Source organism: Diospyros lotus, chromosome 12 (genome assembly GCF_014633365.1).
Source record: "Diospyros lotus cultivar Yz01 chromosome 12, ASM1463336v1, whole genome shotgun sequence".
NCBI classification, from domain to species: Eukaryota; Viridiplantae; Streptophyta; class Magnoliopsida; order Ericales; family Ebenaceae; genus Diospyros; species Diospyros lotus.
Genome location: NC_068349.1, coordinates 12,678,746 through 12,701,731, shown reverse-complemented (window position 1 = coordinate 12,701,731; position 22,986 = coordinate 12,678,746). Strand labels below are relative to the sequence as shown.

Below are 22,986 nucleotides of genomic sequence, written 5' to 3'. Positions count from 1 at the left end.
TCGTATTCCAATTTTAGTTTTAAGTTTTGAATTTATTTTTATTTTTATGTTTTAATTGTCTGTTTTGAGATTATTAAAAATGCGTTCTTTTTTGTTATTTTGAAAAATTATTACTCAAAATAAAAAACTGAAAAAAGCGTTTACTTTGAAATTTTGAAAAAAAAAATATTTTATAATATTTTTTTCAATAAATTTGATTCAAACTAAATTGTAAATATTTATTAGTAAATTGTAAATTTAATTCAAAGACTTTAAACTATAATATAAAAGATAACTGATGATCTAATCATATATAATACATTAAAATTGCAAAGTGTTTTCTAAAGTAATTTTTGATTTAGTTCAACTATTAATTTCATGATAAATTTATTTTTGACCGATGTTAATTTTGAGATTTAGATTACCCACAACATGAGACACTGAAAAAAGAAATTATAAATTACAAAATAATATAACATTGATTTATAAGAGATAGAATTCAAAATCTTAGAAATATTATTAAAAAAATAAAAAAAATTATATTACATATTCAATTTAATATTTAAATAAAATCAAATAAAACAAAACAAAGCAAAATTAAATCACAGAAAATGTGGGAGGGGAGCCACAACAATAAGAAATCAAAAAGAAATTAGGGAGGCGATGCTTAGCTGTTCGGCAGTGGTAGGGGCGACATTGGGGTTGTTGGTCAACGGTAGTTGTCAATCAACAGCAGAGGGTGGTGGTGGGCCAAAAAAGAAAAGATGAGAAAAGAGATGGGAGTGAAGGGCGGTGATGTCGGACGCGATGCAAGGATTTGCGATAAGGGATAGTCAACGACGGTGGTCGCGGTGGTGGTGGTTGAAGCAAACGACGACGATAATGGTAATAGCAGTGCGAGTCAACGACTAGAAGAAAAGAGAAGATAAATGAGAGAAGAAATGAAAGATATGGCTTTGTGCAAGAGTAGAGCGGGATGGTTGTTGAGTGTTTTTTGCATTTTCAATATTTTAGATATTTTTAGTTAATTTTGGTTGAAAACACTCAAAATAATAAAAAGTTATTTTGAATTTTTTTATATTTTTTTATTTTCAAAAATATATTTTAAAAATAATAAAATAAACAGTATTTTAAAAAATTGAAAACTCAAAATAAACTTATAACAGCAAAGAGAACAGAGTCTAATTTTTTTAATTAAAATATCTTAAGTAATTAACTTTTTATAATTTGAATATATATTTTAGTTAAGGGAGAGAGTGGCTGTCAAAGTTAAGTTTTCAAGTAATATTTTTGATGTTTTAAATACCATGTAAAATAGATGGGAGAAAGAAAGAGAAAAGAATGGGAGCATGGGAATTTCTACTCATTTAAGATAAAAAAAAATCTTTACATAATTGCAAGAGTAAACACTATTTGCCAAATAACAAATAGGTCAGCAGATATAAATAGTAGGATAAAATATCAAATAAATTATTATATTTTAAAAAAATTCAAATAAATCAGGAATATATCCAGTTATCTTAATTGCGAATAGAATTCTTGCAATTAATACAAATAAAATATTATTAAATAGTATTAAGAAAACATCTATCGCAATAACTAACTAATGTGAGGTCGAATCCGAAAATATGCTAACTTATTTGACACTTATCAAAAGTAAAGTGATCGAATTAACTTTAACTCTAGAAATTACTCCCAAAATTAAAATACAATAATTTATTTGACATTTTATCCAAAATACTATTAATGAAGTATCAAGTAAAAGCTTGTGTCTTCATGCAATATATAATAAATTTAAATAAAAAAATTCTAACAGATTTTAATATTTTAGTAATAAAAATATAATAGTTCAACAGTTATCTTGCATATGACTTTTGTGGCATGAATTGTTTTGTTGAACTATTAAATTTTTATTAAATTAAATTGGAATAACACGATTTAAATAAACTCACTTTAAAAAGATTTCAGATAGAGAATAAGAAAAGTAAGAATTTAATACTTCAAAATTTTGTTACCCTAACTATATCCTACATGAATTTTGTGCGATGCGCTACTACTCTGTTGAATTTTTATGTATCTAAAGAGATACTACTGAAATGGGTCTTCAACAAGAATTGAAAATAAGAAATTACTAACTGAAATGTCTTAAAAAAATAACTCAATACAATTACAACCATCAACCAAGCATGGGACAAAAATTGTTTATAGACATTAAAAAACTTTTCAACCCAAACCCACGGCCCACTCACTTACGAGCCCTAGGCTGAGTGAGTGAGAGAGAGAGAGAGAGAGGGGTCTACTAATGGAGGGTGATCGACGACAATAACAATGCGGACGGACGAGAAGAAGAAGAAGAGATACATGTATATGCATTACATCTAAAATAGAGTTTTGTTAAGTTGCAATGGAATAACAATTGTTCAACATAGATAATAAGAACATAATATTTTATAATTTAGCCTAAAAATTTCAAAAATTTAAATTTAATGTCTTGAACATTTAGATATGTGTATTAGGCACCAGAGAAAATGAGCGGCTAAATATAGGATAAAAATCGAAGGCTCCTTCTTATGTTTTCCACATTTTACACACCAAAAAATAAATCACGAAAAAACAAAATACACTTGAGGCATGAAAAGAACCCTACTGAGATTAGTGTTTTATTTAAGTTAAATGAGTACCTAAACGAGGCAAACATAAAAGAGCAATCATACCAACTCACATGAAATTAATACAGAATCCACATGATTGTGCATTACAGAAAAGATTAAAAAAAGAAATTATCACAACAATGATGCTTACTCAAGAAAATGTGTTTTACTTGGGTCCATCAAATTTACTCATCATTTTTGCAATTATAGGAGCCACCTTGGGGTTGGATTGATGCTTTGCAAGATTAGCTGGATTCTTCATCACTGCAAAACAATTGGAACAACATAAGAAAATAATTACCAAAAATAGATGACAGAATGCCATTATTAATAGATATCCACTGGTGTAGTGGCAATGGCTTATTGGCTTTTTCGGGTTCTGGGTTTATCGCCGGGAACAACACTGCTTTTAGAAGGAAATTTACTATCAGAAACGTGTCACACAAGGCCTATTTATTATTAAGTCCGTCCCCACTCCCTGCCGCTATAAAAGGCAACAAGGTCAACTGAGTGACGACAAAATATTAGGAAGTCATCCACTAACCAATCACATATCAATAAAATGAAAGCAAAGAGAAATAATTGAAGCTCCATTTCCATCTTAAATGCAAACTGCCACAGCCTAGTTACAGAAACTTGACAAAATGTCAAGCATAACAGATTTGATTGATTATGATTTGTATATCTGACAGCATCTACATTACCCATAGTTATCAGACCTTAAGCACCAGCAGCAGATTATTTTGCTTTCTTTGCTGGGTAAATGTGTGTTTTGGCATACTATTGTTTTTCTTTATCTAAACAAGTGTCCAATGCTCAACAAAACAATTTAGACCTAACGAAGTTTGATACACTTAAGAAATACACAAATGAACCAGCCAGCAACCACTTTATCAATTGTTTCACAGAAAGAAATAAGCTAATAACACAATTATATCCTCTAATGCAAATCAATTATGAAAATTAAGATAATAAATCAGTAAGACAAATTTTGGAGAACAAAACCAATTAAAAAAAACAAATGATGAACCCAGGGCACAAGGCTCCAGTATAGCAGGCCCTGGGGAGGTCAATTGTATGCAAGCCTTAACCTTACTTAGCAAACAGATTGTTTCCTAACAAAAGGTGAACCATACACGAGGCTGTTTCTTGACATGAACTTATATGCAACCTTACCCTTGTTTAGCAAAGAGGCTGTTTCTTGACATGAACTTGTGACCTCCAAATCACAGTAGAGCAACCTTACTGTTGCACCAAGGTTCATGCCAGTAGGAACTTAAATTTTTGTTAATTATTGAGTTTTCATGCCAGAAAAGAGCCTAAATTTGTGTTACTGAGTGTTGGTAAGATTAAGACAGGCTGCATGAAAGGAAATTAACAGACAGGGTTAGGCTCTAGTAATCTGTCCTGGCACCATACAGATCGTCATAATGGCCCTATAACCTATCAATTCATCAAAATACAATTGCTAAGTCGCGAATTTAACATCTATGAGTTCGGTAACCTTCTATGTTCAAAACCATAGTAGGAACTCCCTTCTATTGATCAAACAGAGATTCAAGAGTTAGAAGTTTCTAGATGAAATGGTTAACACCACATGTTAAAAGCAAAACAATAAAACAAAATACAGGAATGTGTGAATACAACCATATATCAGAAGGGTAAGGAATGTACCATCTTGAAGAGCAGCCATGACTTCTGGATCTTTAAATGATGCCATCAATTCAGGGTCCTGCTCCAAGTAACAAAAACAAAGGGCGTTTTCAACCAACAGTACAAGAACAAGAACACCAAGTTTTATTTTGAGTAGTGAAGCAACCATACAATATGTTTGGCATTATGGAACAGAAACCTAGAGTTATATCTCAAAACAACATTAAAATGAAGATCCATGTGAAGTTGCAAAATCTCACATTCAATATGTTCATGAAGTTAACATTAGGCATGCCACCGGGGGAACTCCCTGGCATACCCCCCGGAAAGCCTCCAGGCATACCCCCCGGAAAGCCTCCAGGCATGCCTCCTACTCCACTACTTGAAGATGTCTCTCCTTGTTTCTTAGCCTTCTCGTATGCAGCCTTGAACAAAATGCAAAATGAAGTATGAGTCTTTGAAAATACATATAACTGAGACCTCATTAACAATTAAGTATATGATCACCTGTGCTTCTGCGTGGCGGCGCTGTCTCTGCCGTTCAATCTTTTTGTTCTCTCGTTCTTTGCGCAGTCTGTCATACTTCCTCCGATGTTCCTCAATCTTGTGAGCATTCGGTTCAACCTGAGTGGAACAGAAGTACAAGTAACATAATGGTAGCATTTTCCAATCCCAACCTCAATAAAATGTCTCCTCACAAAGAAGAAAAATAGGCAAATAAATAAATAAATGACCGTATAAATGTAACGTGATTTGTCAAAGAAACCATTATAGAAAGTGTCCTAATAGAAATCCATTTCCATGTGTTCTCATTGCATTTAAATGACAGCCAGACCTTCTTCAATACATCACTTATTTCCTCGTCATAGTCCAGCTTTGATGCCAAGTGAAGATCCTTAGCAGCCTCTTCCCACTGCCCAAGCATGGCCCGTGCTATGCCTCGGGACTTGTACCCTTTTGCAGAATCTGGATTGATCTGAAATAAGAATTTAGGCAAATGTAACACCAAGCATGGGAAAGATAGCCTTACACAGTATGACCACCTTCAAAACCCATGTTAAGGGTGTGCATTCGGTTTTTCTGGTTGGTTTTTGGGTGATTTGCCAACACAACCAAATAAACTGAGCTTATTACAAATACAACCAAGCTGAACTGTATTTTGTAATTAAATGAAATGACTAAAAAAACTTAAACAAAAAGAACCGAATTTATATACATTATAATAGAATTGAAGACACATTTTAAGAAATTAAAAATCTGTCGCAAAGCAAATTTGAAACCAAAGCATATTCATGTGACAAGAAAAGATGCAGCTACAACAAAAGCTAATTCATTAGTCATTACAAGAAAAACGAATTATACACATTTACATTACAAATCTGGTTCAACTCAACCCAGAGAAGATAAAAGTAAATTTCAGAGAGTTTACAGTAAAAAGAAAAAAAGAGATCAAAGGCTCATTAGACATTGGAAAATGCTATTGGTACACCTTTGTGTACACCTTGGGCTACACAAAGGTGTATCAATGACAAAAATATCCCTCTGAGGCGCATAGAGGCGCGTGAGGCGCATGGAGAGGCGCAGGGTATTTTTGTCATTGATACACCTTGTGTAGCCCAAGATGTACAAAAATGATGTACATGTAGCATGACTCTTAGACATTATAGTGAATAAATAAGCAGTAACCCTAGATTTGATCATAGAAAACTGAAAAAAAAAAAAACAAACAAAATCGAAGTGAACTTACCAAACTGAAGTCAGTAAATCACAAATGGATGACACACAACAGTGGCAGAAGATAATCAACAAGGGAAAATGGAGAATCTGAAACTGACGATTGAAAAGCCTAGGGTTCCTGTGTGTGAATGAAGATGACCAACTGCAATCCTGTGTTTTAACTAAGTGTTAGTTCAGTTTATAGCTTTAGTTAATTACCTAGTTGCCAGCTGTCAATTACGAGTTTGTTAGATTGTTAAAGAGTCTTCCACTTGCACTATATAAAAGGCTCTTAGCTATCCATAGATATTGATTCTTGAGTTCAGTAAAATTTTTCTTTCCTCCAGAAATGTTCTCGTCTTTATCTTCTCTTCTCCATTTTTTCTAGTTGCAGAGATAACAGAGAGATTCAATCTCTCAGCTTCTTCATTTCTCATTTTCTTTCACATGGCATCAGAGCGCACCTAGACAAAAGTCATGGCCAGTGGATCTGTCAATTCAGGAGGCTCAGATTTGAACCAGGTAACTTCCGGATCTGGTTTGATAGAGATGGATTTCATCACTCTCTCTAAAACTTCGAATTTTAGTCTGCCTATTAAGCTGGATAAGAGTAATTACATGTTTTGGAACACTCAAATCATGCCAACAATTAGTGCTTTGGAGCTTGAATGTCATATCTCTACTACAGAAAAGCCCCCACCAGAATTTCTTGAAATTTTGTCATCTGATGGATCTTCCGTTGAGAAGGTGGTTAATGAAGAATTTTTAGCATGGAAGAGAACTGATAAATGGCTACTCTGTTGGCTCCTATCTATAATCAATGAAAGCGTCATGGCAATGTAACTCAGTGTCAAACAGCTCTTGAATTCTGGGAAGCGTTTGAACAAACCTTTATACAAGAGTATAAAAATTTTACAGTTAAAAGGTCATTTATAGAATCTTAAAAAAAGGAATTTGAGCATAAGTGACTATGCATTGAAGATTAAAACAATCAGTGAGAGTCTAATGGCAGTAGGTTATTATGTAAGTGATTATAATCTACTAAATGGCTTGGGATCTGAATTTGATTCAGTTGTTAGATGTTGTATCCCCTTGGATCCGACAAGGTTTCTTCTAGTAAGAGAGTTTAGGCGGGAATTAAGAGAGTAGGGGAAGGGAAATAGAGAAGAATTGAAAGGGAGAGAATTGTAGAATTAGGGGGAGAATTTGAATAGGAATCAATTCAAAATGTTCGATGGTTACAAATGCATTGGGCCGAGCTTTATATACTCGGTTCCCGGCGGTTGGCGCCAACAAAATGGCCATTGTTACCGCATTCAATCTTGTATAGGATTCTAGTAATTACACCCGCCTCCCTTACTATGTATTTAGTACAGTAAGTTCCCCTAAGTACATGACAACTCCCCTCCCCTTGAATTAATTCTTGTCCCCAAGAATGGTAAGCAGGCTGGCTGCGTTGGGAAATTGGTGGAGAAATTCTGGTAGGTATTACCACGTACTGTTGTCCGAGTGTAGTGTAGACCATTGTACTAGCACTTGAGTGATAGGGGCCCCTTGTTGAAAGATTACCCTCTTGTCTATAACAGCGACTAGATGGACTGCTAGATCTTGTTCTTGGAGAGGTACTGGTAGGGGCTAGCTGGCGATTTGAGTTCCAGTAGCTTTCCTGAGAAGGGACACATGGAACACGAGATGGACTTGGGTTCCTTCAGGTAGCTATAATCTGTAGGCTACTGGTCCCACCCGTTCTATGATGGAGTAAGGTCTGTAGAATTTTGGACTGAGCTTATTCACCTTTTGCTTTGAGATGGACTTGAGTTGGGGCTGGCTAAGTTTGAGGTACAATTCTTCTCCTACCTCAAACTCTCTTTCACTCCTCTTCTTATCTGCCATCTGCTTTGTCCGGTTCTATGCCTTAGCCAATTCTGTTTTTAGAATTTGTTAAGACCTTCTGCCAGTGTTCTAGGTAGGAGTCCACATCTATCACCGAAGTTGGCTCTCCGCCCATCCATACTAAGTTGGGCTTGTACCCATATAAGGCCTCAAATGGCATCATCCCTATGGAGTGATGGTGGTTGGAATTATACCACCATTGTGCCAGGGACAACCATTTGTTCCATCCTTTAGGTTGTGCAAAACAAAAACATCTAAGGTAGGCCTCCAAGCATTGGTTGACTCTCTTCAATTGGCCATCGGTCTCGTGATGATAAGTTGTTAACATAAGAAGCTTAGAACCCAATGCTTTTAACAACTCCCGTCAAAATAGACTAGTAAACACTTTATCTCTATTGGAGATTATAGTCTGAGGTATCCCGTGCAACTTCACTACATGATCCAAGAACTCTCTAGCTACTTCTTGTGCTGTGAATGGATGGGCAAGACTAAGGAAGTAGTTGTATTTAGTCAACCTATCCACCACGACCAACACACAATTCTTCCCTTCTGAGCGTGGTAGCCCTTCTATAAAATCCATTGTAATGTTAGCCCAGGCCCGATCAGGTACTTCCAGTGGTTGTAAAAGATCTGGTTTAGCCACTGATTCATGCTTGCACCTTTTGCAAACGTCACACTTAAGTATGTATTCCATCACCGATTTCTTTAATCCTAGCCAGAAGAATACTTGCTTCACTTTTCTATATGTATTTTGAATCCCAGAATGTCCCCCTAAGGGTGAGTCGTGCATAGTTTGTAGTATCCTTCCCTTCAGTGCCTCACAGTCTCCTATCACTAGCCATCCCCGATATCGAATGAGGTCGTTATTGAGGGTGTAACCTTGCTTCTTGTTGTTGTCTATGCTCAGTTGTTCCATTAATTCCTTTGTCCACAATCCCTTGTCCTTACTACCTGTTACTTCTTGATACCAATCTAGTATCAACACAGATGTGGCTGCACATTGCCCTTCCTCATGGCATTGGGATAACGCGTCAGCTGCCACATTCTCCTTTCCTTTTCTGTATTGAATCACAAACTCCAACCCCATCAACTTTGTCATTCCCTTTCTCTGCAAATTAATGTTCAACTTCTGGTGAGTCAGAAACTTGAGACTTTCGTGATCAGTTCTTATGATAAACTGTCCAACCTCCAAATAATGCCTCCATTTTTTACTGCCATAAGGACTGCCAATAGTTCCTTATCATACGTGCCTAGCCCTTGATGCCTTGGGGCCAAGGCTTGGCTCATAAAAGCCAAAGGTCGCCCATCTTGAGATAGAACAACCCCCACAACTGTGCCACTAGCATCCATCTCTAAGGTAAACGGTTTGTTGAAGTCAGGAATGCCGAGTATAGGCACCTCACTCATGGCATGTTTAAGATTCCCAAATGCAACTTCTGCCCTTTCACCTCACTTAAAGTCGTCCTTCTTCAATAGGTTAGATAATGGCTTGCTTATTACTCCATAATTCCTTACGAACCGCCTATAATAGCCGATCAATCCCAGGAATCCCCTCAGTGATCTAACATTCCCTGGTTTAGACCATGATAACATAGTCGATATCTTCTTAGGATCAGTGTTAACTCCAGCACTAGAGATCACATAGCCCAGGTACTCCACCTACATCTGCGCAAAGGCACATTTGGACTTTTTGATGCACAATCGATTGAGTCTAAGGACTTGAAATGCAATTCTAAGGTGTTCTAGGTGTTTAGTGAAGGAGGGGCTATAGATTAGGATATCATCAAAGAATACCAAAACAAATTTGCGGAGGTAGGGTTCAAAGATATGATTCATAAGGGCTTGGAAGGTTACAGGAGCATTGGTTAAATCGAAAGGCATTACGGTGAATTCATAATACTGGGTGAGTTTTAAAAGCGATCTTAGGAATGTCAATGAGGTTCATCCGAATTTGGTGATATCCGAACCTTAGGTCAAGTTTAGAAAATACCGAGGCATTAGTTAGTTCATCGAGTAGGTCTTCAATGATAGGGATAGGGAATTTATTTTTAATGGTGATGCTATTGAGCTAGCGGTAATCAATGCAGAAGCGCCATGTTCCGTCATTTTTCTTAACTAAAAGGACAAGAGATGCAAAAGGGCTTCTGCTAGGTTGGATCAAGGATTGATCAAGCATTTCTTTGACCAGGGTTTCAATCTCAGTTTTCAGTTTAGGAGGGTACTTATATGATCGAATATTGATGAGTTCTTTATTTGGCTATAGGGAAATTGTGTGATCAAGGGGTCTTTTAGGGGGTAGGCTATTAGGTTCTGCAAATAAGTCCCCAAACTCAATAAGTAGTGCATCAAGAGAAGACAATTCATGTACCTGCCATTGGTTGGTAGATGGGATACTGTCGCCCATCAAACATTGGCCTCCTTGTTCTTCCTAATCAACATAGGCCTCAATGGTAAAGAGTTGTGCCACTTGGGACATCTTGCACTTCAATAACTTGTGCAACCTTCTTCCTCTGATCAACTTGCACACCCCCGTCTCCACATTTTCTTGCAACGTAATTCTCCTGTCTCCCCTAGCCAATGTAACCTCCATTTTGTTAAAGTCGAAGCTGATGGGACTGACCTCTCTCATCCAGTCTACTCCCAACACTATTTGGCAGCCTTCCAATTTTAGTAATCTAAGATCAACTTCGAAGGATTCCCCTTGCAATGTCCAACAAAACCCCAAACATAACGACTTACACAACACTCGACTTCCGTTAGCTACTGTCACTGCCAATGGTTGAGTGTTAGATAACTCACACTTCATCTTCCTTACGATACCCTCGTCGATGAAGCTATGTGTGCTCCCACTATCGATCAACACCATGAGTGACCCCTCTGATACCTTCCCTTCCACCTTGATTATTTTACTGCTAGCCACCCCTTTTATAGCATGGAGAGAAATGGTGCCATTGTCCTCCTCTTCTCCTTCTTCTTCGGCCACGAAATTTTCCTCCCCTGTATCATCATCCACTTCACCTCCTTCCAACAATAGCAATTGTCTGCCATAGCGATGCCCGGGGTAGGACTTATCTCCGCATTTGTAACACAATCCCGGAGGCCTCTTTGGCTCCATCACTCTCCCCCCTTGCTGCATCGCATTAGTTAGTGGTGGCAATGCAGGTAGCTTCGGTACCGACCCCGTTCTGTACAATTTTCTTATCGGACCTCTTCCCACCGTTGGTGTTGGAACGGATCCATGTCCCCTTGCTTGGGTCCCCTGCACCATCATTATTGCTTCTACATTCATTTCTTGAAGCAGAGCATTCTCTACTGCTTCTTGTACCGTTCGAGGCCTAGTCATCTTCATTGCTGAGCTTAACTCCTCATTCAAACCGCTCAGAAAACTTGACACGAAGTAATCTTTGGTCAAATAGAGATTGCGACTCAACATCTAGGACTTCAACTCCTCGAATCGGAGCTGGTACTCTTGCACCAATCCATTATGTTTCATCTTGTTAAATTCCTCCACGATGTCCATGGTTCTCTTCTCCCCGAACCGTTCACGTATTCCCTTGACAAACTCCTCCCAATTACAATCTTCCCTCACTCGTGACCAGCCTTGGTACCACACATCCCCTACGTCGTTCAAATATGCCACTACCAGGCTGATCTTCTAGTCTTCAGCCACCCGGTGTATCACAAATAGTTTCTCACATCCGCGTAACCACCAGCGAGGCTTCGCCTCATCAAACACCGGTAATTCTAATTTTGGAAGGGGAAAATTAGAATTCACCTGAGTTTCCGGTCTCCTTCCCATTCCGCTGTCTTCCAATATTGCCGAATCACCCTCCACCTCCGATGAGCCAACCATTCTCTGGCTCGTACTGACTCCTAGCAAGATCGGATTCAATCTTTCCCTCGGAGGAAAATTTGGAGATAGTCTCACCTGAGCCTGACTCGAGAACATAAGCATAAATTGCTGCATCCGATCACACAGCATATTGCTTTGCTCTCTCATCTCCTCTCTGATTTGGTTGTGCATATCCCCACACAACCGATCTGTTACCTCCTCCAATCTCCGATCGATCACTGAGCCTAATGACTCCTCCATTGATCTGACTCGAGCCTGGACATCCATCACCATAGCCGACACTTGCTGAAACTGTAGTTCCATCTGCTTCATGCGAGTTCCATCCACCATTGCTATTTTCTTCAATTCCTTGGGAGCTAGGAGCGAAGGCTCTGATACCAATTGTTGTATCCCCCTTGATCCGACAGGGCTTCTTCTAGTAAGAGAGTTTAGGTGGGAATTAAGAGAGTAGGAGAAGGGAAATAGAGAAGAATTGAGAGGGAGAGAATTGTAGAATTAGGGGGAGAATTTGAATAGGAATCAATTCAAAATGTTCGATGGTTACAAATGCATTGGGCCGAGCTTTATATACTCGGTTCCCGGCGGTTAGCGCTAACAAAATGGCCACTGTTACCACATTCAATCTTGTATAGGATTCTAGTAACTACACCTGCCTCCCTTACTATGTATTTATTACAGTAAGTTCCCCTAGGTACATGACATTACATTGATCTCACGTCTAGCAAAAAATCTAACATTGCATGAGGCTCAATATAACAGTAATGGAAGAGGAAATAATATTCTGGAAGAGGATAATCTCAAAATTTTGGTAGAAGAGGTCCTTGAGGTAGAGGTCTTGGTCACGGTAGAGGATCAAATTGTAGCAAGAGGAAGAATTTATTGTCAGCTTTGATCAAAGGCTGGTCATTCTGCCATGCAATGCTATTTCCAGCTCAATAAAAATTGGCAATGCACTTCTAACAGTAATTCTAATCAATCTTTCAACCAGAATCTTATTTGGCCACTCAGAATGATAATACTTCTGGTATTGCTCCTCCTCATAACAACTATTCTACTCAACACAGATTGCAGTTACTCAGCTTCATCAGAATATTCACCTGAAACCATTACTGATCCTTGGTATATGGACATTGGAGCAACTAATCACATAACTCCTTAGCTTGGCAATCTATAAAATCGAGCTGTTTATGGTGGACAATATAAAGCCTCTGTTGGCAATGGGCAAAAGCTAGGTATTTTACATATTGGAAACCTTACTGTTAAATCTCATTCACTGTCATCCAAAAATCTTCATCTTAAACGTATTTTACACATTCCCAAAATTAACAAAAGTCTACTTGGCATTTCTCAACTTACAAAAGATAATTCTGTTGTTCAGTTCTCTACAAATTGTTGTTTTATCAAGGACAAGGCTTTGAACAGAATCCTTCTTACAGGTATGCTTGAGAATGGTCTGCATAAGCTACAATTTGAATATCATTCCATCAAGAATCCTTCAACCTGCTCTAGCACATCATCAATTCTTCTTCATGCTGATATTCAAGCTTCATATGATATACCTATTAAGTATTTTCTCAATTTCTCCAATGTAACACCTTTGTATTCTCAACCATCAGCTAGTACTTCCTGTAAGAGGAACTGTAATCTTCAAGTTGGGCATGCTAGACTTGGATGCCCTTTGGTTGTACTCTGTAAAGTTCTTAATAAACTTCATTTTCCTGTTTCCAATTATCAGTTGCCCTTTTGTCATTCTTGTAAATTGGTGTCAGGACCCAAGGGTATAGTATTAATAGATAATAGATATATTCCTCTGTTTGTATCCGCTATTAGTTGGATTGAACCAGTTGTGCTTAGAAGTAGTCGCAGCTATACCTACAAGGCTGCAGCCTTCAGTTATAATTGGTTTGAATATTTGGCAGCCATATTGGTGCCAAATCACTGCTATCTAGATTAGTATATAAGACTGATCCAGCATAATTCATAAGCATGAATGAATGCATTTAAAATATTTCTGATTTCCTCCTCCAAATTCTCTCTCTCCCTCACTTCCTGTTCTTCTAATTCTTCCTATTCTTCTGCTAAATTTCCCCCCTCATTCTTCCAATTTCCAATCCACACCCTAGGCAAACCCTAGGTATACCACAATTTGATATCAAAGTAGTTGTTCCTCGACTGTGAATTCGGAAATTCAATAATTGTCCGGTCCAATTTTGAAGTAAACAAGCCAAATTCAAAACAAAACAGTCAATCCTTGGTTGTGATTGCTGTAAGGTCGTTTAGCACTCAGCAACAATTCCAACAGTGGTTCCGGTGAAGTGATTGAACAGTGAGATTGGTAAGTCTTGTTCGACAATTGGAAGGCGAAGCAATTCCAGCGAATTCCGTTGAACATCCTTGACCTTCGATCTCTTTCGCTTGTGCAAATTCTGACTATCCTAGCAGCGGAATTTAGAGACAAATTCGAACAAATTCCTAGTGACAGTCCTAGCTACTGCTTTGTAATTTTTTACGCTAATTCACAATCGCTACAGGTTGAATCTTGGCTGTGTCACGCGAATTTCGAACACGAAGCAAGAGGATTGGCTTTCGGCTTAAGAAATTCAAGAAGTGTTGACTGAGCAAGGAAGGCAAGCAACCCAGGCGATTCTGCTGGTAAATTACGATCGATTAATTGGCTGTAATTTCACTTCAGAATTTGAAGGTGACTTGGCTAGGCAATTCCAACTTCCAGTGAATTTCAACGTTTAAGAGATAGACAAGCAACCAAGCGATCTCCGATTGAATCCCGGATTTGATGTCCAATGTTGTTAAGAGCCGACGCTAACCACGCTTGCTGATCCACAATAAAGCAAATCTTGAATGATAGCTGATCCATAATGATCGGTTTCCAGAGATCGGCTTGAGTCGGGAAATTGTTGAGCAACGACTATTCTCAATCCTGATCGGCGATCAATTGCATATTAGATAAGATATTAGTTGCAAATCGAACTTGCAACCCAGTAGAAATCAAAGGAAGCAAATTAGTTGCAGAAGAGAGTCGACAATTCAATTGCAGACCAGAGGCTGTTTGAGTTGCAATAGGAGTTTTGGGAAGTAGTTGTAGAATTGATCGAACAGCTGAGTCGATCAATTACAGGTGGTGTGAGCTGTAGGTGGAGCGAACTGAATTCACTTTCATTGATTCCGGGGAGGTGGTTTCTCAACTATCGATCTTTTCAGTCTTGAGGTGGATTAAGATTCTAAAGATCTAGGCAACTACTGGAAGCCACTCATTCTTACAATCCTAGAGGCTCACCTAGCAATTCCATCAGCGATCTGAATTCTAATGGCAAATGACATCAAGATGAAGCCAATGGAATCTCAATGGCAGCAAGTGTCGACAACGATGATCAAGAGGCAGAACCATCTTGGATCTTTAGAACCCGCAATGGATAAGAAGCTGGATAGCGCTCTAGATCTGTTGCAAGAGGAGTTCAGTCGCACGCGTGAAATTTGGGATGACTTTAGAAGATGGATGATGGATCAGTACATGATAATGTTCACTAGACAAAATCAGGTTAGATTACCTGCTTGTTTGCTTTCCAGAGAATATTCTGATCCAATTATTATAGAGAAGCTACTAGATCCTACGAATAATCCTTATTCTCCTCATGAGTTCCTAAAAATGAAGCCACCTAAAGAGAAGTCAAGATTGTGGAAGACCGATTCACTACCTATTTTAGATAATGGGTAGAAGAAGAAGTATTCTGATTTAGGCACCAATGACAAGAAGGACGACTGCAATATCGAGAATAATTTTGGTGGTGAAAAGCAATATCTAAAGGGAAACTATAACGATCCGATTGTTAGGATAACAGATCCAAAGGGACCATCTGATCCCTTTGAAAAAGAAGTCCATGAAGAGGAATATCCGAAAAATAGAAAGAAATAAATGTGGCCGAATTGTCTGCATGGAATCAGGAGGTCTTGACTGAAAAATCAGTCGATATTAAGGAAGTTGGTGCTAGAGTCTTTCAGCAGGATTCTAATTTACAGGGATTTGAGGAATCAACTAACGTGAACCTATCAATGGTAACTCAAGATTCCGGAGATGAAAGGAGTTTAGATAAGGAGATCCATGTAGACCGCATTTTACAAGGGCAAGAAGCTGATGATTCGGTTGATATACAAGCTATAAATCAGATTGGAGATAAGAACTATTATGAAGATGGCTTTCATGCACCTGACATTCCGGACAGGGATATTGTTTCATCAGATAATTCGACTATAGATCATGTTGGGTATGAAGATCATGATAAAGGCTATGTTTCACCCATGGAGGAACATGTGGAACGTTTTCATCCCTTCCTATGCAATCAGTATGTCTAGACAGGAAGGGCAATTACCAGAATTGACTCCGGAATACCATTGGAGGAGAAAATTGTGAAAGATAAATCTTGGGTGTACGACAGTGAGCAGGAAATAACTCAGGAAAAGAGTTTTATTCTGTTTTATTTGTTTAAATTACAGTAGGTAAGCTCCAGTGTCAAAGAGACTCTTGGCTGGCAAAGAAATTGGAGTCCCTTACTATTGCCAGAAATGGTGTGATGGGAGATATATCCTCAGCTGAAATATCTTCCAATGTTGTGAAGGTGTGTGGACTTGATAAGGAAGTATGGGAACAACATGTAATCGGAGGACAGCTACAGAAAAGAACGGAAGCAGGCTTTATGGTTAGAAACAAGGTCTTGCATGAGTTAGACAATTCAATTCTTCAAGGAAGGTTATGGTACTTTGTGCCAATTAAGCAAAACACTGCTTTGGGGATGATAGAAAGTATAGCTTCAACAAATAAATCTCTATCGAGGTTTCAGCTAAGGGAAATAGCTAATGGAGCCAGAAGTACTGTTGTAGAGGACAAAGCCTTCTTTGTTTGTTATCATTCCAACTAACCAATTAGGACTTTTATCTATTGTGATGAAGGATGGGGTGATGACTAGAAGTGAGGTTGAGGCAACTCCTAGTTCTGCTGCTCCTAGACACTTTTTATGTGGGTATCCAAAGCAAGTCTACACTACTCAATTGTTGCGTCTGCAGGTTATTGCAAATATTTTTGTAATAGAGAATGGTTGTTGGTTTGTCTGGAATACATTAATTGTAGCTAGGGAGGCATGTATGTCGTCCTTATATTTGATGGTGAAGAATTATTAAACAAAGTCACAGGCATAGTTAGCCATTCCTTAGGACTCCAAATAGCTAACATCGGAGAAGCGATGATGGGGAGAATTGGTGTGAACTGTCAACAAGTTTCAGCTGCTCACTACGACAACCAGCAAGTGGTTGCTTCGGGTTTTGTTTTAGCCGATGAGTCCAAGAGAGCTATGGACAATGTGTTGGGCTTACAAAAGTTTTTCAAGATTGCGCCATCCAAACTGTAGAAGAGAAGGAAAAAGCATATTGGAAGCTATGGAGGGGTGGCATTTCTTGGGGACAAGAAATGTTTCAAGTCGGGGGGAATGTTAAGACCCAGGGGTATAGTAGTAATAGATAATAGATGTATTCCTTTGTATCCACTATTAGTTGGATTGAACCAATTGTACTTAGAAGTAATCACAGTTGTACCAAGAAGGCAACAACCTTCAGTTATAATTGATTTGAATATTTGACAGCCCTATTGGCGCCAAATCACTGCTTCTGGATCAGAATATAAGACTAATCCAGCATAATTCATGGGCACGAATGAATACATTTGAAATATTTCTGATTTCCTCCTCCAAATTCTCTCTCTCTCTCTCTCTCAATCTTTCTCTCCCTCACTTCCTGTTCTTTTGATTCTCCCTATTCTTCTGCTAAATTTCTCCTTCATTCTTCCAATTTCCGATCCAAACCCTAGGTACACGACAATTGGGTAAAATGTATCAATTGCCCATTGATAGATGTGAGGTTACAGCTCAACATCCTCTTGAAATAATCTATTCTGATTTGTGGGGACCTGCTCCTATTCAATCTTGTGAAGGTTACAGTTACTATATTCCTTTTGGTGATGGATAGACAAGATTTACTTGGTTGTATCCTTTAAAGTTGAAATCTGATGCCCTGCAGGCCTTTATTTTCTTCTAGAAGCAAGTTGAACTTCAGTTTTGCAGTAAAATAAAATTTTCCCAGTTCTGCATGGGTGGAGAATATTGTCTTTTCTTCCTTATCTAAAGAATTGTGGTATCCAACCTCGATACTCTTGTCCTTATAACCACCGGCAGAATGGAATTGCTGAAAGAAAGCATCGACATATCAGAGAAACAGGGTTCCCCTTTTGGCCCATGCTCATTTGCCCTTGATCTATTGGTCAGATGCTTTCTAAACCGCTATTGTTCTTATTAATAGTCAACCTTCCTCAGTACTTAATACTCTCCATTCAAAAAGCTGTATCATAAGGCTCTTGAATATCACTTCTTCAAAATCTTTGGATATGCTTGTTATCATTATCTTAGAACCTATAATACTCACCAATTTAACTTTCTTTCCTCCAAATGTGTTTTTTACTCGCTATAGTGCTTATCATAAGGGTAATAAATGTCTTCATCCTTCTGGTAAGGTCTATATTTCTAGGAATGTTGTCTTTAATGAACTTGAATTCCCATAAGCTGAATTGTTTTCAGGTTCTACTGATAAGTCTTCCTTGTCATGTTCTTCATCATTCACTTGTACTTTTCCTGTACATTCTGCTTTGTCCAAAATGTCCACATCTTGCTCTGGTTCTTCTTAGTCTTTTACAGTTCGTTCCCCTAATTCTTCTCTTTCTCAACCACCCTTTTCTTCCTATAATTCAAATTCTTCTTCCTCTACTTTTCCTACAGTTGTTTCCTATTCACCCTCAGTATCTCCACCTTCTCTTCTCCCTGTTAAAACTCCTCCTATCATTACTCAAGCTAAGAATGGCATCTTTAAACCTAAAGTGTACAGTTCCAATTATGTTATGCCTACTGTGTTCATTGCTCAACAGGAACCCAAATCAGTGTCTGCAGCTATTCCTGACCCTAAATGGTTCAAGGCTATGCAAGAAGAATTCCAGGCTCTTGAAAGGAATAATACTTGGTCTTAGTCCCTTATGAATCTGGAATGAATTTGGTCAGTTGCAAATGAGTGTTTAGGATTTAGTATAATCATGATGGTTCAGTTTTAAAATACAAAGCTAGGCTGATCGTAAAAGGATTTCATCAATCCACTTGGTTAGACTATCATGACACTTTCAATATTGTTGTCAAGGCCCCAACAATACAAGTAATTTTTTCTCTTGCTGTCACAAATCATTGGCCTCCTCAACAGCTTGATATAAACAATGCTTTCTTGAATGGGGACTTGCAAGAATCTGTGTTTATGGAGCAACCAGATGGATTCACAGGTGATCAATTTCCTTTTTCTGTTTGTGAACTGCACAAACCTTTACATGGTTAGAAACAGGCACCTTGGGCCCGGTATCATAAACTCAGAGGTGCTTTACTTGCTTGGAGATTCAAATCATGAGTATCTAATGTCTCTATGTTTATTAAGCAACCAGGGTGGTCAGGCATCGTATCTTCTTTTGTATGTTGACAACATCTTAGTTACTGGATCCAATTCTGCCTTGATTCATACAATTCAGGATTTGAAGTCAAAGTTCGCTCTCAAGTGTCTTGGTCCAGTCAGTTATTTTCTGGGCTTTGAAGCCTATAGAGACTCTGCTGGTTTATATCTCTCTCAAATTCTCAATCTAAATATATTTCAGATTTACTTAAAAGAACAAGGATGCTGGACTATAAACCTTATCCATCCCCTGTTAGCGAAGGATTGGTTCTTACTCCTGAAACTGGTCAGCCATTATCAGATAATGCACTCTATTGCAACACTGCTGGTGCCTTGAAATATCTTTCTCACACTCGGCTTGACATTACTTTTGCTGTCGATAAATTCAGTCAATTTCTTGCCTCACGAACACAGGTTCATTGGGCAGCCTGTAAGAGAGTACTGCACTACCTAAAACTCTTGGTTTACACTTCTTTCCAAGCTCTCAGCTCACTCTTGAGGTTTTTACTGATGCAGATTATACTGGCTGTCCATCTGATTGCCAATCAACAGGTGGCTATTGTGTCTTTCTTGGTGATAGTCTACTTACATGGAGCTCTAAAAAGCAATTGGTTGTGTCAAGATCAAGCATGAAAGCTGAATATAGGGATCTTGCTTGTGGTTTTAGCTGAAGTTCTTTGGCTTCAATCCCTATTTACTGAGTTGGGTTTGTGTATTTCTACCTGTCCAGTTTTGTGGTGCGACAACTTGTCCACCAACCATCTAGCTGAGAACCCCGTTTATCATGCAAGAACTAAGCATCTTAAAGTTGACTTGCATTTTATTCAAGAAAAGGTAGCTAATCATCAAGCAGAAGTTCATCATATTCCTACTACTCATCAAATTGCAAATATCTTACAAAGGCTCTTCCTCTTTCTCAGTTTCAGTTTCTTCGATCCAAACTACACTAGGTGACTTCACCAGGGTCTAGTTTGAGGGGCCATGTGAATGAAGATAACCAGCTGCAATCCTCTGTTTCAACTAAGTGTTAGCTCAGTTTATAGCTTTAGTTAATTACTTAGTTGCCAGCTGTCAATTATTTATGAGTTTGTTAGATTGTTAGAGTCTTCCACTTGTACTATATAAAAGGCTCTTAGCTATCCATAGATATTGATTCTTTAGTTCAGTAAAATTTTTCTATTCTCTGGAAATGTTCTTGTCTTTATCTTATCTTCTTCGTTTTCTCTAGTTGCAGAGATAACAGAGAGATTGAATAGCCTAAGCTTCTTGTGAAGAAGAAGGAGAAGCAACTCGTCACCTGAGGGCCTAACGCTGAACTAGGGTGTTGTTTGTGAGAAGTGGGTGAGAATAGGATGAATTTATAAGGAGTGACATTTGGTAAATAAACTAACTGTTGAGGTTATTTTGCAAAACTATATGTATGCACAGTGTGCATTTAATGTATAAAAATAATTTAATCTAGATTTATATATTATTCAGTTAATTTGGTTTTAACCAAAATTGTTTTTTAAAGATTGAACCGAATAACTGAAACCGATTTTTTTAAAAATTAAAACCAAATCAAACTGAGAAGACAAAAAAACCGAATCAAAATAACCAAAATTCAATATTTTGATTCAGTAATTCGGTTTTAACAGAATAGTGCTCAGTCACCTCTAACCCATGTGACGATTATAATGCACAAACACAAGATTCACCATGCAGGTTCTTGCACACGTGGAAATGTAACCAAGGTACCTGTATAGATGGTAATAAGGTTGACATTTAAATTGCAGTTGCACTTCCAACATGTTCCATTCACACAAAAACTAATAGGCACTTAAGAAATTAAACAAGGATCCTTCCCATTCATGCTCAAAATTTCTACATCCTAAACCACATTTGTTTTTCTGAGAAAGTAAGTCAATAACTACCTCTAAAGCAGCACTGGCATCTCGGATAGCAGCATTAGGTTTCTGCATTTTAATGTACACACTAGCTGCAAGACATCAGAATAGTACACATTGAGCAAAGAGCCAAGTGCAACAAAGCAGCACAAAATACAAGAAAAATTTACCTCGAGTTGCATACATAATTGCTGAGGTCGGGTTAAGAAAAATAGCCTGTGTGAGATGCTCTATTGCTTCCTCCAACTTGCCTGATAAACCAAAAGTCATCAAATTTGCAAACCTGCTTTTTAAAATTTTCATACTAGTATGCTTGTGGATACATAGTGAGATAATACCTTCGGAAATAGCTTCCATGGCCTGTGCCTTAGCTTCCTGGGAAGCATCACGGTTTTCTTCAGTAACCTCAACGGAAGGATCTCCCATCTGCAAAATTCAACTTATAAAAACAATATTCATGCAAGCTAATCAACCTAATCGAGAATGTCAATGCTTGCCCCACAAACCTTCTGAGGGGGGTCATTGTCAGGCTCAACTGTGTCACCTTCAAGCTCAATATCAGATTCAATTATCTCACTCTCTTCCTCTTTTTCAACAGTTTCTTCCGGCCGAGACTCCTCTTTGACATCCTCCATGTCCTCATCATTCTCATCCACAACATAAGGCTTCTGCAATCAGACTCATAAACTCAGAAAGTCGCAACCCTCAAAATTTATAAATTCCTACCCTAAGCTGATGGAAGCTAGGAACCACATAACCACAAATTTTACTCCGTTTGGTTGCTGAGAAAAAGCTAGGTAAATCAAGAATCGAGATCTAATTTTCAATTCGCATTATCCATGTTGCATCTGAATTCCACACGCATGCGCATAAACTTTACGGGGATTTCCTCTGGCAGACTTAAAAGAATTTGGAATCCACGCATTTTACAACATTTTCTCAATAAGAAAACAAAAACAAATAGCGAAAGCATTTCTAAACAAGTACCGATTTGTTATGGGGAGACTCTTCAGGCTTGTAAGCAGACGGAGGCAGACTACACCCCAAGCTGAAACAAATTAAAACCGAACTTGATAAATTCACAAAAACCAAAAATTCAATCATCCAACCAAATAGAAGTGCAAATCTGCCTCCACATAGATATGTTACCTCTCAAGGTAATCTCGAAAGAAGGAGAGGGAAGGATCGGAGAGGATTGAGGGAGTGGACTTGCAGAGTTCAACGAACTGCTTCAATTGGTTCAGCTTTGCGGCGTCCATTGGCATCGGATTGACAGACGGAGATAGAATCCAAACGGGGAAATCGAAGCATCCAATTCACTAGGGTTTTGAGATGCCTTGGACTGTAAAATGGCAAAACTTGGGCTAGACTCTTCTAGACCTTCTCGAAGTTTCCAACAGGACAGGAATCTTATATTACTTTCTTTGTTATAAAAAAAATTTCCCAATCTCCACTTTCTCAAATTAAACTCTTTATTTGGAGTGACTCTTCTTCTCGTGCGATTTTCAATATTTATATTTTTGATTATATTAAAAATAAATAAATCATAAATGTGAAATTTTATTTAATTACATGAGACGAAAATTAAACTCATAACCCACCAAACTAATACTGATATATCGCTTACCCAACCACTCAACCTATATTTTTGAGACAATTAAACTGTTTACTTAGTTGGGCGCTTATGTGTTTTTTTCATGAAAAATAATGTCAAGATAAGATTACAAATTATGGCCTTTTTTACTTTTTTAAAAAATAATAAAAATGTGTTTAGTTGCATATTTTTAAAAATAAAAAAAATTATAAAGAAAATTCA

The 22,986-nt window shown here is 37.9% G+C and overlaps 1 protein-coding gene across 1 annotated transcript; it reads right to left on the bottom strand.

Annotated features, from left to right (window-relative positions):
* Positions 1 to 2,678: 2,678 nt before the first annotated feature.
* LOC127787004 (FAM10 family protein At4g22670) lies at positions 2,679 to 22,554 on the bottom strand. Its single transcript, XM_052314826.1, has 11 exons — positions 22,320 to 22,554; positions 22,158 to 22,218; positions 21,677 to 21,838; positions 21,509 to 21,596; positions 21,341 to 21,421; positions 21,198 to 21,262; positions 5,119 to 5,259; positions 4,791 to 4,907; positions 4,544 to 4,708; positions 4,305 to 4,362; positions 2,679 to 2,894 (listed from the first exon to the last, which is right to left on the bottom strand). The coding sequence occupies exons 1-11, from the start codon at positions 22,433 to 22,435 to the stop codon at positions 2,797 to 2,799; spliced, it is 1,152 nt and encodes a 383-aa protein (XP_052170786.1). The 5' UTR covers positions 22,436 to 22,554; the 3' UTR covers positions 2,679 to 2,796.
* Positions 22,555 to 22,986: the final 432 nt, after the last annotated feature.

Coding starts and splice junctions, on each gene's coding strand:
- LOC127787004 (XM_052314826.1), bottom strand. CDS start 22,435: ATGCCAATGGACGCCGCAAAGCTGAACCAATTGAAGCAGTTCGTTGAA. Junction 21,839..22,157: donor AGTCTCCCCATAACAAATCG/GTACTTGTTTAG, acceptor GTCTGATTGCAG/AAGCCTTATGTTGTGGATGA. Junction 5,260..21,197: donor ATGCCAGTGCTGCTTTAGAG/GTAGTTATTGAC, acceptor TTCTTATTTCAG/ATCAATCCAGATTCTGCAAA.